Source organism: Alligator mississippiensis, chromosome 2, assembly GCF_030867095.1.
Source record: "Alligator mississippiensis isolate rAllMis1 chromosome 2, rAllMis1, whole genome shotgun sequence".
Taxonomy (NCBI): Eukaryota; Metazoa; Chordata; order Crocodylia; family Alligatoridae; genus Alligator; species Alligator mississippiensis.
Genome location: NC_081825.1, coordinates 227398272 through 227413302, shown reverse-complemented (window position 1 = coordinate 227413302; position 15031 = coordinate 227398272). Strand labels below are relative to the sequence as shown.

The following is a 15031-nucleotide window of genomic DNA, read 5'->3' as shown; positions in this document are numbered from 1 at the left end:
GCCACGCCAGGACTTCGCTGGGGAGGTGCCCTGAGAGGGAGTGAGCTACTGTGTGATCTGGACAGTTGTACCAACTCCTGCATGTGGCTGGGCCAGTATTTGGAAATGTGGGGAGAGTGGGGGCCCAGAACCTTGGGGGGCAGGGTTAATTTGGAAGGGGCACAATACATAAGGGTATGGAGAGAGGGACTTGGCTACCATGGTCTTGCCAGATGCCAGCTGCTTCTCACTTGGCTTCCCTTGACAGATACAAGAAGAACATCAAAGCGCTATACATTGTGCACCCAACTATGTTCATCAAGACGCTGCTGATTCTCTTCAAGCCCTTGATCAGGTAGGAAGCAGGGGAGCAGACTCCCAGCTCCACAGTGGTAAAGTGTACTGTTCCTTAGCAGATCATGATAGCTCCTAGCTATCTCCTGCTGCATTCACCCCCCAGGGGACATGCCACCTCTTGTTTCTGAGCTAGGCAAGATCTCAGTCTGGCGAGATCTCAGCCCAGCAAGAACTACTCTGCATACCTAGAAAGCTCTGGACCTGGACCCTTATAACAACCACACATTCCAGGCTGTGGCTTTGAGACAGGAGGGGAAGGAATGGAGCTCCCTTCCCCTTTCATTGATGGAAATCCCCACCCTCTCCGTGTAGCATCTGAAAAAAGGGGCTGCCTTCAGTCTGCTCCAGAGCCTCAGGAGGGAAAGTCCAGTGCTATACTCAGCCCAGCTCTGCTAGGTTTTGTGCCAGACCGTGAGAGGTCATGAAATCACGTACATGTGGTTGAGTAGAGAGTGAGGACTGCAGGATGTGGTATTCCTATTGCTGAACCCATCCAGTCCAGCACTAGTGATACATGTGTCCTCTGCCCTGCAGACCTCCTGTGGTTTCCCCATCCAATTCTGAGTTCTGGCCTTGGTGATCCTTCATGTACTTTCTTTCCTTCTGTTTTGCAGCTTTAAGTTTGGGCGGAAAATTTTCTATGTGAACTTCCTGAGTGAGCTGGAGGAGTATGTGAAAGTGGAGCAGCTGGGAATCCCAAGCCAGGTGCTAAAGTGAGAGCACTGCCTGCCTGTTCGCCTCTGGCTCTGTGAGAGGAGTCCCCTTCACAGAGGCAGAAGAGAAGAGCTAAGGAGGAAAGCAAAGCCAAGGGGGACTGAACTCATGGGGAGGAGGGGGCTTGTTTTGTAACTAGAGGGGGAAGGGTCTAAAGTAGCAGCACCATGGTGCCTTGGACACAATGGTCTTTCAGATCCCTTTCCTTGTTTGCGGCCCTGTTGTCTGGTTGCAGAGTCAGACACCCTCCAACTGTTCTCCCTTGCTGTCCCTACCCTTGTCTCATTTCAGGCTGGTAGCCTTGGCCCTGAGTTCTTTCTCCAGTACTGCATTTCTCTTTCTTCCTTCTCCCCCCTCTAATCTCTCTGCTGCTTATCTGCTTAGCTGCTCAATCAGGTTTTCTTGCTTCACTTTTCCCCTGTGACCTCTCAAAGTCCCTTTTACCCTGATGCATTCAAGCACCATCCAAAAGTGCTGCATAGTTGCTTGCCTGGTCTGTGTTCCCTATCTACCCTCTTTGCTGGCAACTGTGTGTGTTCACTTGCTGCCTCAGCACTCTGGAGCTGTTTGCCTTTGTCTCTTTGTAGGGGATCAGCAGGTGTTATAGCTGGGGCTATCTAAAACAGCTTGTAGTGGGTCAGCAGGATGTGAGGGTAGATGTTGGGCAGCAGGCTCTGGGCGGTTGTACTCCCTGCAAGCTGGGCTGGCTCCCTACCCATCTTTGTTCTGTTGCAGGTATGACGAATACCTGAAATCGCAACAGAAACCTTCTCAAGTGCCCCAGAAACCAACTCCTCCACGCCCACCCCTGCCAAACCAGCAGTTTGGAGTCTCCCTCCAGCAGTGAGTATCTCGGAGTTGTGTTGCTTTGGCTGTTGGGCTGGCTTATGCCAGGGCCTGTATAGAACAAAGTTGGACAGCTGGAAAATGCCTCTGTCTCTGAACTTGTTGCTGAACCTCACCTGTTTTCAGAGATGCTCCTTTCTTGAGCCTGGATCCTGGGTGGTGTCTGAGCCCTGGCGCAGACTAGAACAGGGATTTTTTCTGCAAGTCACCAAGGGTATGTCTATTCAGTGCAAGGCTCCATGTCATGAGCAGTCTAGTTATGTCAGTGCTATACTATGCATAGCTAAGCTGCTTCTGGTCTGGAAGCTACCATGCCTAGAACCAACACAGGGCTACCCTGCACCATATCGGTTCATTTCAAAATGCAGTGTTGCCTTTTTGCTTGCAGGGGACCAAGACCCATGATGGTAGCTCCACGAGATTTCCTGTAAGCAGGAAGAACTGCCAAGAGGCCATTTAAAGTGGTATTTAGACAGTTTTGCTGGAGCAAACCAAGGATCTGGCCCTTTTTCTCTCCCTTCCTCTTCCTAACTAAGAAGCTATTTTAAAAAGAGCTGCCCTCCTATTCACCCTTGCCCTGCTTCTGCTTCCCCACCCTTTGTAGGTCACAAGCTACAGTGGCTGCTGCAGAGCAAAGGCAGTACCAGTAAACTATCAAATGTATTTTTAACTTTTAATGTGAGCTGGCAGTTGCAAACTAGAAGGCAGCAGTCCCACATGGCCAGCTGCTCCCTGGGGAAGGGGCTGGGAACAGATTCTCTAGCTGCAACCAAAACCTGAATGTAGTCCTGGTGCAAGCCATGCAGTACCATCTGCTTGTGCTCACATTCTGAACTGCTCCATTCTTTGCAGAGGGGCATCAACCCTGAGGTATGCTCAATGGTAGCATACACAAAGCTTAGCTGCAGGGGAGGCCCGGTCCTTCCCTCCAGTGCGACGATGCAAATTACCCTGTCCACCTCCCCTTCCTTTCACCTTCCACTGGCCTCGCCACCACAGCAGCTTGCTTCCTAGCAGCTGCTTCTGCACCCTGGCACTGCTGTCCACAGGGAGTGGGGCTTGAAGTGGATCTCGACCAGCCTGGGGCCCACGAGTTTGTTTGCCTAGGGCCCACTAAAGGCTTCATCTGGCCCTCAGCATACACGTTGGGTTTATTAGAGACTGTCTTAGCTGTGCCATTTGGCATTTATTGGTTGTCACAGGAGGGCAGCCAGTCAATAGATTCCTCTTTGCCTTTCTGCATCCCAGAGGCTTCTTCAATTGCTTCCTGGCTAGCAACCCTCATGCCTTAGCAGCCAAGCCCTCCACCTTTGCCTGGATGCAGTCCTCAATCCACACATCAGTGGCAGAGTATCAAAGCTACAAGGCAGGCTACACTGACTGCACTGGCTACCTTGGAGGGCAGGGGCAAGCAGAAGTCAGGGGAAGGAGGAACTTGTTGTATAAATCCACAGTACTTCCTGCAATACAGAACTGAATTACATGCAAGAGTTGACAAACCCCTCCTCTCCCCCCAGCCTGCGGGAGAAGAGCCCTGATCAGGACCCTGTCCCACGGGTGGTCAGGGAGACCATTGGCCATCTTCAGGAGCATGGTGAGTGCCTAGTGGAAAATGTCAGCCCCTCCCAGTCATGGGCAGGTGTCCTCTGCTTCCTTCATAGGTGATGCTGGGGGAGGGGTGGGGGGTGGCATGTGCCCCCCCCCCCCCCCCCCGAGATTGGCCACTGCCAGCTTCTGCTGGGGGCTGCTGCTCGCCATGGTGCCCCCCCTTCCAGTCTTGGGAGGCACCAGTCGTTCATGGCTTCCTTGGAGCTTAGTGGAACAGGGGAAATGACAGCAGTACAGCATAGAGTCCAGATGTGGCTGGGGAGGCCCTGCAGAGAGATTCTGCCTTACCTCCCTGGCTGTGGTTCCTGGGGTTAGGCAGTGTTGTGTGCACAGATGTGACACACCTGGGAGAAGTAGTCACTCTTTGCCACCCCTGCCTAGTACTGGGGCTGCATGGGAAGAATTGCAGACCTCTGGTGAGGTGCCCTGCCTAGCCTGGGGCACCTCACCAGAGGCTGGGTGGTGGCTGTTTAATGTCCTACAATCCTCAGTCTTCCCATCTTGACAGTTCTTAGTATGAGCTCTCCCTTTTCCTCTGCGCTCACTCCCTAGCTTTGGTCACAGAAGGGGTTTTCCGGAGATCAGCAAATACGCAGGTTGTCAGAGAGGTCCAACAAAAATACAACATGGGTAAGTGCCCAGCCCCTTCTGTTCCTATGACTCCCACCTGTGAGCCTGAGTCTTGGCTGCTTTCTAGCGCTCTCATCAAGCTTCATTCTCTGTCTCCAGTACTGCTGGAGGGGTTGTGCTCGAGCAATACAAAGCACACACTCTCCCAGCCCTGCTCCTGGAGATGAATGTTTCCTTTTACCTATCTGGTCCCTCCGGAGCCATGTCTTTCCTTGGCCTGCAGGGCTGTGCCAGAGAACATGCCTGGGGCCAGGAACAGGTCCTGTTTTGTCATGATGTGCTTTGGGGGATGTGGTGCTGGGTAGAGTTGTTCCTTCTGCCCTGTGGATTAGCAATGCTGACACTGGGGTAGGTCCTGCTCCCAACAATCTCTCTTCCCCACACTCCTCCCAAAGTTTCTTCTGCTCCAGCTCTGAGCTTCAACCTTCTGCCCTGCTCTCTGAATGGAGTTGTGCATCTTACCCTGTCCCTGGCAGAGGGTGCTCCTGTTCTGGCCTGGGGCTCTGAGCTGGCCCCTGCACTTCCTCTGTCCCCAGGGATGCCAGTACATTTCGAACAGTATGAGGCTGTTCACCTCCCTGCTGTGATCCTCAAGACCTTCCTGCGGGAGCTGCCAGAGCCTCTCCTCACCTTCAACCTCTACAGCCACGTTGTCAACTTCCAGAGTGAGTGGAGTGGGAGGGGGGATGGGAGGTGGAGCACAGTCAAGTGGATCCTGATCTCTCTGGGGAAGGATGTCATCCATACCATGCCATGCACACAGCTGTTTCCTGATGCCATCCTGGGTAGTGATACCATTCTGAAGAATCCAGGCCACCTAGATGAGGTTCATGCTGGGCGAGCCTCCTGGAAGAGCAGGGTATCCTATGTGGGATTGGCCCTGGGAACTGGGCCTCCCAGTGGAGTGCATGGTGTGAGACTGAATCTTTCTCATTCCTATGTCCCTTCTGTTTCCCTTTCAGATGTGGAAGAGATAAACCGTGTAGACACTGTTCGCAAAATCCTTCAGACACTGCCTGATGAAAACTACCAAGTACTCCATTTGCTGACAGCCTTCCTGGTGCAGGTGAGCTACTCCATCTAGCTCCAAAGGGAAAGTCCTAACATCCTCCCCTCCCCTTATCTCAGTGTGTTGACCCAGCTGCCAACTCCCTCCTCATGCTCATGTGCTGCCCAGCTGAGAGGAGGTGAAGGCTGGACCAGGAATCTGCCCTCCTTTCTCCCATGTCTTCCTTACCTAGGCATTGGAAATGTCCCTTCTACTGGGGCTTGAAGGATAGGACAGCAGCTGCGATGGTGCTGCCATTGTTGTTTTGTGGAGGTCACTGGGGTCTCCTTTTTTCCTTTCCACACAGGTGTCTGATAACAGTGATGTGAACAAGATGACAAACACCAACCTGGCAGTGGTTTTTGGCCCAAATCTCCTGTGGGACAAGGATGTGGCCATCACCCTCAAGGCCATCAATCCCATCAACACCTTCACCAAGTTTCTGCTGGACCACCAAAGGGAGCTCTTCCCGGACGTGGAGGCCTGAGCCTGGGCCAGCCCCCACTAGCACACTGTGCCCACCTTCCCACCTCCTTTCCTACCTTGTTGCGGAGCTGTGACCAAGAGTCTTCAGTACAGAGGGGCCATTGAAGCTCCAGGTGATGAGTGGGGCGAGAGCTGTGGAGATGGTGGAGTGAGTGTGTGAGTGAGCAAGCAAATGACTGGCTGCCCAAGGTGGAGTTGGGGAGCCGGTCTCCCTGTTCCTGTGTGTTGGAGTCCTGTCCTACAACCCAATCCTGCATAGCTCCTCCAGGGCTCATCACTGGCCATGCTGCCCTGTAAGATGCCTTTCTTTCCTTTCTTCTTCTTGTGTGTTGTTCTGCTCTCCTGGGTCTCCCAGCAGATCCTCTTCTGTGCAACCCACCAAAATCCTGGTTCATTCTTCCTCCTTACATCAGGGCCAGGCTGGGTTTTCCTGGAGTTTCCTCTGGCAGGTCTCTTGCTGTCAGCCCTTCCTCTCAGGATTGGAGTTTGTGTTGTCTTTCCTCATCTGTGCCTGCAGCAGGTAATTGGGAACAGGCAGCCCTTGTGCTGTAGGTGTGGTGAGAACACCCTGTGGCAAGGGGTGCTAAGTGCCACCTTATGCTCTGGGTGCGCAGCAGGCCAGTGAAGGAGATCTGACTCTTGGGGTATCTGGACTGTGGGTAATTCTTTCTGATCAGGTGAGCATTGGAATCATGTGGGGACAAGTGCCCTGGTGGCGTTAGCTCCCCAAACTGCCAAATCCACAGTGGACACTGCCTTTTCCCTATAGCTGCAGCACAGGGATGCTTATTCCTACTGACCCACCCACACTTACACACCTGCACGTTAGTTGTGGACTGGCCAGCAAGGGACCTAGGCCTTTAGCTGTGGCTGTGTTTTCTCTTCAGTATGAGGGAGCTTCCTTCAGCACGCATGTAATTAAGAGCGTGGCCTGGAGGGAAGGGCCTGGGCACTGATGCCAAACCTTATCCCAGCATGTGAGAAGCCTGGATTTACAGAAACCTTCCCAGATGCTGAGCTCTCCCATGTGTCATAACTGTGAGAGGAACCCTGTGCCATGCAGGGGGCCTAGCCCCCTCTCCTCAGTGGCCTGGACTCTTGGTTTTCTGCATTCCCTATACCCTTGGCACTGATGGAGGGACTGGGTTCTGCTGGATAGGTTCAGGAGCAGAGTAGGCCAGATTCCCTCCTGAGGCAGCTACACTGCAGTCATTGCCCCCAGTGCTGGCCTCTTGTATGCTAACCTAAGAGGGAGCTAAAGCTCCCTCTCCTTGGCCTGCAGGAGATGGGCTGCCACCTTGATGGAATGAAGCTCACCAGCTTCCAGCCTCCATCTCTGGGCTAATGCCCCACTCCTTCTGTGCCAGCACTAGTCCCAATCGCACTAGGCCACTGGGCAAATACTTGGACCACATAAGAGCTCTTTTTATAAGCATGTTTTGGATACTAAATGGAAGCTTTTTAACAGGATTTGAATCTGCCCTTGAAACCATCCCAGGCTGGTTTCAAAAAAGGTGAGACACTGCTGATGAGCATCAACAGCAGACACGGGGGGGCTTCTCTGCTAGGCCCTAAGGGCAGGGAACCAGCCAAGGCAGGAGCACCACCCAGACCCTCTGAGCTAGCTCTGACTGTCCTGTCTTATGGGTGGCATGTGGGGTAACCCCAAAAAGGGTGGGATCAGTGAGCTGAGAATTCTTGTGCAACACCAGAGAATAGGCCCTGCATCCGTTGGTTTAGTCCTATCCCTGTGCAGGGCACTGACGAGTGTCCTAGGGGACTACAGGACCCATGCTAAGGTGGGGCCCAGGCCTGGAGATGGACCTGGCTCTTATAAGGATTGTATTCCTCCTCTTTGGCTGGGCCCTTAGTGCCTTTTACTGTGAATAACTGCCTGGAGTTGAAAAATGAGCTTTGGTGAGTCACTGGGAGCTCCTAGTAGACCCGTCTTCCACCAAATCCAAGGTGGAAGGTAGTCTTACCATATAGTGAGCTCTTGGGAGTGCTGGAGGGACACTCTTCACTGCCACTGAGGTCAGGGTAGGCACGTGGGAGAGGTACAGCTCTACACTTATCTGATCAGCAGCCTGGAATCCAGTTAGGTCTGGCTTGGTGGAAATCTTGGGAGAAGGGGAGTGCCTGTGAAACCCAGGGTGCAGCTGCTCTTTTCCTTTTCTCATGGGAGATTCCATGAGACTGCATCCATTTCAGAATGAAGCAAGGCTGGGTTCTGGCATCCTCCAAGCCAGCTAAATTGAATGTCTGAGCCAGCTAGTCTTGGGAACAAACAAATGTTAAGTCCAGTAGCTTGGAACAGGAAGTGTCTGTATGCTGGGGCACAAGGCCATGGCTGCAGGCTGTGCCCCTGCTCCCTGGGGAGGGCAGTGACTTCTAGCCTCTGGGCAGAACTGGTCACACTGACCCTTGGCTTTCAATGCTAGGAAGCATAGGCTGTATTTGGGCCAGGTGTTTTGTTGGCCTCATAGAAACTTACTTTTAAAACTGATTTCATGGGGTTTTCTGGAGAATCATGGAACCTATCCCTGCCCCCGCTTGGGAATAAAGCCTAACTTGGGGTCAGAGCCCTGTATGGGGAAGGGAGCAGCTTGGAGGAAGTTCAGGTGACTGGTACTGCTCATGGTGGGAAAGTGCTTGCGAAGCCCTGGAAGAGTCTCAATGTAAATATCCTCCTTCCTTTGCCCCACCCCTTGCTGGAGCTGCCAAGAGGCCTGGAGCAGGCCTGGCAGTGATGGCTGCTTTTGCTTCTGTGATATATTTGCCTGGATGCCTTTCATAACAGCATTACTTTTGTGGCTTGTGTGTGGAGCTGTGACTGGGACCTGACCATAGCCTTCAGCACCCTGTAGTGGGTGGAAGGAGGATAACTGAGTCTGTCTGCCAACCAGCTCTATCCTGTGATTCTCCTCATAGTCGTTACAGCCTCCTGACGTGGATGCTCTATGCCGGGCTGGAGCAGGAAGCCGGGCAGTAGTACAGGCAGCTAGAATGGTCAGAGGACCAGCGTTGTTTGAATTTTGTTTGAAGGGGTTGGTTGCTGGTGGGGGCTGGAATTACTGTTAGTCTCCTTCACTGTGTCAGCCTAGTGGGTACAGCTGCCCAGCTCCCTTCCCTAGCTTGGCTTTCAAATTAGCTGTTAGCCATAGTGCCCTTGTGGGGGTGGAACATTTTGACTCCCCTCTGCACCCTGCTGTGGGCACTTAAACCGTACCCCTGCCTGTCCATTTTAGTGGCATCTAAGTGGCTCCTGAGCACCTGTTTCTTCATGGGCACCCATCTGTCCTGGAACTGGAGCCTTTGGATGATGCAGGTGTTGGTACAGCCTGGTGGAAGCCTCGTGGCAATGTCTTATTTGACTCCTCAGAGTCCTCTGAGGGCCAGATTGGCCTGTTTGCTTTTTCAGGGGTAGGGGCCCCCGTGCATAACTTGGAGCTTTGCTTTTCCTCGCTGGTGTTCTCTGCCTTCTCTCTGTTGATGTTCATCAGGTGCAGGGGCTGAGGTTTTTACTGTGACTAATTCACATCCATGTTTATTTTCTTCTTGTTGGCACCAATCTTGTATTTCACAGTTTGCACTTTTTGTATTTCAATAAAAATCAAAACCTGACCCCAGATCCTGGTGTATCTGTCCATGCTGCAGCATCTGGGACTGATCTGAGAGATGGGTGGAAAGCTTGTCATTCAGCCAGGTGCAGGTAGGTGCAGAAACCAGACCTGGGGATGGATGGACTTAGCACAGCAGCACCTCTTGGAGTCAACAGCAAGCGCCACCTGCTAAGGAACTTTGTGTGCAAGAACAGGAAGGCAGGAGCCAAGCTAAAGCAGGGATGGAACAAGTCAAGCTCCTCTGGTAATGCAGTAAGTGATATGAGCTTGAAGGTGACATGCCATTGTGACCTTGTGTCCCATCTTCGTCCCCATGCAAGGCCTGGAGTGAAAAAGGAAATGCTCTTGGCCCAGCTCATGCCAAAACCTCTGCCTTCTGCAGTTCCCGAGGCCAGAATAGTCAATGCCAGGCATGTGTAGGCCTTCTGGGCCCTGTAGTACATTGATTTCTAGTAGTACAGTACTCTGACCATTTGCATTGGTGCAGGAAATGGGGGAGGGTTTTGTGACCCATCTACACAAGTACTGAAGTTAGATTCTACCTCCTGAGGGCAGCCATATTAAGCAGTCACTGTTTTGAGTTTCTCAGCTAAACCTGGTCTCAAGAGTTGCGCAGGCTGCTACCCCTAGACGAGGGAGATTGATCTGGCTGTGGATGATGACAGTTTAGCTCCTCATTTAGCCATTTTGCATATTTCTCCAGTTTGTTAATTAAAGTGGATACCATACCATCATGTACTGTAAGGTTACTGTTTGACATCCCAGCCTTTGACTGCAGGCAACAACTCACAGCTGAGTTTAATCTCAATGCCAGCAGGAGTGGAACAAGCCATGCTGTGCAGTGGATGCCTGAGCTGCAGGGGATGAGGGAAGAAAGTGTCATTTCTGTGCCATGAATGAGTGAGAAACCAAAGGACCAAGTCCCCGTGGTGGGGGATTTGGTAAGTGGGTGGGTTGTCCTTCCTAAAAGTCCAGCCTGGAGCTAAGGGAGGCCTTTACCTGCAGAAAAAGCCGTCTTGAAAGTGGTTCATGGTTGCGAGAAACATTGGCTTTGGTGTATCTGCGTTTTTTTGTCAAAGTTCCCACTATTCCCCTGACCTGCTCTTGCTCAGCTCTTGTGCTGGACTAAGACGCAAGGAAGGGAAGCTGGAGGGTGAAGGCCCAGCTGGCTGAAGTCATGGCTGGGATGATCTAGGTGGGGCTGGTCCTGCTTTGAGCAGGGGTTGGACTGGATGTGATCTCCTGAGGGCCCTTCCACCTTCATTTTCTATGATTCAGCCCTTGCGATGGAAACCCACCCTGGCTTGTCTGAGGCACTAGAGACGCGAGGGGGGGCTTTGACAGAGCTGGACACCCGCAGGGTTTCGCCCGCCTCGGTAGACAGTAACTCGCCTCCCCGCTCCCTGCCCCTGGTCCTCATGGAACCGGCCCGCAGGGCAGAGGGGAGCAGACACGTGCTGGCTCAGTCCCCATCCCCGCTGCCCTGGGAAGGCCGAAGCCGCGTTCTCTCCTGAAACAGCCCCAGGCCGAGGTTCAGGTTTGCCCCGCACCGCCCTTCCCCGCGGCTGCAGCACCTCCGCGCCCCCAGGCCCGTGCCCAGGACGCTCATGCTCCCGCCTCATGGCTCCGCACGGAGCCGTCTGCGCAGGCGCGGCAGAGCCGGGAGGCGCAGCCAGGTCAACGCTGCCGCTGTCCGGACAAGGGCGGGGCTCGGCGTGGAGCACTGCAAGGCGCACAGCTCAGGGCACGTGACCAGACCCAACCTGGCCCCTACCCGCCCGGGCGGCGATTGGGCAAAGGCCGGCCAATGGAAAAGTGCCCGTCACCTTGGAGACCTTCGGATTGGCTGGCGTTAGCCCCGCCTCTTGCATTGTTGAGTCGGCGACAGTCAGAGCTGCCCTGATAGCGGGGCTGGACCTGGCGCTGGCGGGGAAGGGGTGGGGCCCTTACGGCTCCCTCTGCTGGTCGCCAGCCAGCCCCTGCCTGCAGTGCGCATGCGCGGGGGAAGCGTCAGCCTGGCTCGTAGCTTCAGCGCTGGGGCAGTTCCTGGCAAGGGTCCGGGGGGCGGGGTCCGCCTTGCCCCGCCCCACCTGTCACGTCAGTGCTAGTGACGCCCTTGTGCCTCGGCAGCGGCCTTCGGTGATGCTTTCCTGGCGCGGCAATCGCTCAGCGAGCGGCGCCTGCGCATTGATACCGTGTCTCGTCAGCGCGGTTGTGCTTCTGTATTCATCACCGTTGTCGCATCCGTGTCAGCGTGAGCGCCAGGACTGTCAGCATTCGTTATCCCAACGTCGCTGTTGCCATTACTATTCTGAACGATTAGTTAATATTAATTCAGTATCGTGATCACTTTATCATTATTACTGTAATTATGTTACTACTATTATCAATAATGATGCGTTTATTTATCATTACTACAGCCCTCCCTGGTGCCGCAGGGGCTGAGTAGCCCTGTGCAGCCCCTGAGGAGGCTGCAGCTGCCTTCTCTGGGGGGGGCGGCCTGTGCAGGCCATGGGGACAGGGGGGCTGGGGCTGGGGCACTGCCTCGCTAGGGCAATCCCAGGGAGGAGAGCGTTAGCAAGGGATGTGGTGGGGCCTGGCCGGTGTGCTGCCAGCACAGCGTTGGGTGCCAGGGAAAAGGCACCTGTGAGCACTGGTGATCACCCCCCACCCTCCATCAGCTAGAGCCCCCGGGGCATCCACGCGTAGGGGCCAGGAGTGACCGCTGTGCTGCCTTTGCTGGCTGGCGCGCGACAGCAGTGACTGCAGTCAGTGCAATGGCTGAGCAGCCAGAAGGCTGAGGAGGGGTTAAGGTGCTGCCACAAGGCACATGAGGGGAAGCAGTGGCTTGGTCTTGCCCCGTTTTATCTCCCAAGGTGGGTGCTGCTCAGGCTACTGGCTCTCCAAGGCAACCATGGTGATCACTGGCTTTTGAATCTGAAATCAGAGTGAAGCCCCACCTTTGGGCAGCTAACAAAATATGATGACCATCCTTTTTTATTCCTTGTCCTGTGATTTCTCATCCTCATAGCAGAGTTTACTGGATAAAGTGGCTTTTCTGCCTGTCTGTGCTATGTAGCTATCTTTCCAGAGCTGTAGGATTACCAGGTAGGATAGCTTTATGACCACAATTCCCAGCTAAGCTCTGATTGCAGGATCAGTGGTACTGATAGCAGAGGAGGCAAGCTAAACCATGCTGGTTTTTCCAACATCCAGGTGAAACATGTCACCTCTGGTGATAAAGAAAGCTCTTGCACATGTAATGGCCACCACTACAGAAGAAGAGTTAGAATTAAGTGCGTCTCCAAAAGGGACTTGCAGGAGTTATGGGCTCTCCCAGTGCTCCCTTTGTGAGCTACTGCTCATTGCGCAGCTTTGTTTACCCATTCTGCCCCTAGCTGTGCAACATGGGATGAAGCTGGCACCAGGACAGTCTTACCATTTGCACTGGGCACAGGACAGTCTGCACAAGCTGTCACTGCATGAACAATGCAGCTGCTCTTTTGTTTAGTTTTCCATTGGGTGTTCCAACACCAACACCATGTCCCCTCCACTTGTTCAGACCTTTTAGCAGAGCCCCCCGCTGCAAGCTGCTGCCCTGTTTCTCCCATGCAATCACCTTCTCTCAACATATCTGGTAGTGTTCTCCCTTACTCCACCTTCCAGAACACCTTCCAGGTATTCTCTTCTGTCCTACCAGTGAGTGGACGTGAAAGATGACACGAGACCTGCATCAGGGAGACTAACTGGCAGCTTTGGGAATGGTGTCTGGAGGTGGGCTTTGGCTTCCTAGACAACGACCCGCACATCAGGACAAGAGACATACTTGGGTGGGATGGGCTTTACCTTTCCCCCAAAGGTAAGCATGTGTTCTCTTCTAGGTTGGCAGATCTCCTCCAGCAGGCTTTAAACTAGGCTTATTGGGGAAAAGGGAAGACAAGGGCAGAGGAAGCCTTGGACCACTAATCCAAACATCACCCACAAGAACAGCCCAGCCTAAACTGACAATGAGCAGTACAAATACCCAGGTAAGCAACAGGGGCCAGTGCACACATCTTCAAGAGGCCTCAAATGCCTCTACACAAATGCTCATAGTATGGGGAACAAGCAGGAGGAACTTACTCTCCTGCTAACTGACACCAACCCAGACATAGTGGGGCTCACAGAAACGTGGTGGGACCCAACGCATGATTGGGCGGTGAATATCAAGGGTTATAGGCTGTACAGGAGTGATAGGACAGGGAGGAAAGGTGGGGATGTGACGCTGTACGTCAAGGAGGAATACACATCCTCAACGAGTAGCACTGGGTTAGAGGAGGGGCACACTGAAGTAAGTGCTCTGGGTTAGAATACAAGGAAGTCGAGGGGAAAGGGACTTAATGGTGGGGGTCTACTACAGACCACCCAACCAAGGGGAAGAGCTAGACCAGGAATTCTTAAGTCAGCTCATGGAGGTAGTTAGGTCAAAAGACGTGGTCATCATGGGTGACCTGAACTTTCCAGACATCTGCTGGGAAGAGCAGTCAGCCAGGTCTGACTGCTCACATAGGTTCCTAGCCGAGATACAGGACCTCCATGTAACCCAGGAGGTACACAGCCCCACCAGGGGAGATGCCTTGTTGGACCTGGTCCTGGCCACGGGCAACGACCTGGTGAGGGGGCTGTGGGTACTCGACCACCTGGGCGACAGTGATCATCGCCTGCTGGAATTCACCATCCAGTGCAAGGTGGCAAAGGCCTGCAGCAAGGCAGCAGCCCTGGACTTCAGGAGGGTGGACTTCAATGAGGTAAGGAGAATAGTTGGGGATGCACTGAGGTCCTGCAGGGGAGAGGAGTTGGGGGTCCAAGAAGAGTGGTTGTTCCTTAAGGAGACGATCCTCCAAGCCCGAAAGGAGGTAATCCCAACACAGATCAAAGGTGGCAAGAGGGCGCAAAAAGACCCCATGGCTCACCAAAAGCATACGGAAACATCTCCTGGCTAAAAGGGAGGTGTACACCCAATGGAAGGGAGTGGCCATCACCAGGGAGGACTATACCTTGGTTGCTCAGGGCTGCCGAGGGGCGGTTAGGAAGGCCAAAGCGGAGGCTGGAACTGGGACTAGCTACCCGGATCAAGGACAACAAGAAGTCCTTTTTTAAATACATAGGGGGCAAAAAGAAGGTACCGGGTAATGTGGGGCCTCTGCAAGACATGCTGGGAAATCTGGTTGTCACACCAGATGACAAAATAACCTATTGAACAATTTCTTTGCCTCCATTTTCCTGAGCAGGGACCAGTCACCCCCCCCCCCCCCAAACCGGGACCTCCGTAGGCCTCAGGGGAGGCACACCCAGACCTAGGGTCAGTGAGGATCTAGTCAGGGAGCTTCTGGAGGGACTGGATGTATTTAAATCAGCTGGTCCTGACGATCTCCACCCCAGAGTGCTGAGGGAATTAGCAGAGGTCATTGTGGGACCCCTGGCATGGCTTTATGAGCACTCGTGGTGCTCTGGTGTGGTGCCAGAAGACTGGAAAAGGGCCAATGTGGTCCCCATTTTCAAAAAAGGGAGGAAGGAGGACCCAGGAAACTATAGGCCAGTCAGTCTTACCTCAATCCTGGGTAAACTTTTTGAGAGAATTATCCTGGTGCATGTCCACGAGGGGCCAGCAGGGGAGGTTATGCTTAGGGGCAACCAACACGGATTCATTAGAGGCGGGTCCGTCAGACCAACCTGGTGGCCTTCTATGACCAGGTCACAA

The 15031-nt window shown here is 53.6% G+C and overlaps 1 protein-coding gene across 3 annotated transcripts in view; it reads left to right on the top strand.

Moving 5' to 3' along the window:
* The window catches only part of ARHGAP1 (Rho GTPase activating protein 1), a 28674-nt gene extending 19382 nt beyond the window's left edge, over positions 1-9292 (top strand). For all 3 annotated transcript variants that reach the window (XM_059722823.1, XM_006261388.4, XM_014602246.3), the window contains 8 exons: positions 248-334; positions 951-1049; positions 1786-1893; positions 3414-3490; positions 4057-4134; positions 4671-4799; positions 5097-5200; positions 5490-9292. In XM_059722823.1, coding sequence (XP_059578806.1) covers positions 248-334; positions 951-1049; positions 1786-1893; positions 3414-3490; positions 4057-4134; positions 4671-4799; positions 5097-5200; positions 5490-5669 — 862 coding nt within the window. In that variant the 3' untranslated portion in view covers positions 5670-9292. The remainder of the gene's footprint in view (positions 1-247; positions 335-950; positions 1050-1785; positions 1894-3413; positions 3491-4056; positions 4135-4670; positions 4800-5096; positions 5201-5489) is intronic.
* The last annotated feature ends 5739 nt before the right edge of the window (positions 9293-15031 follow it).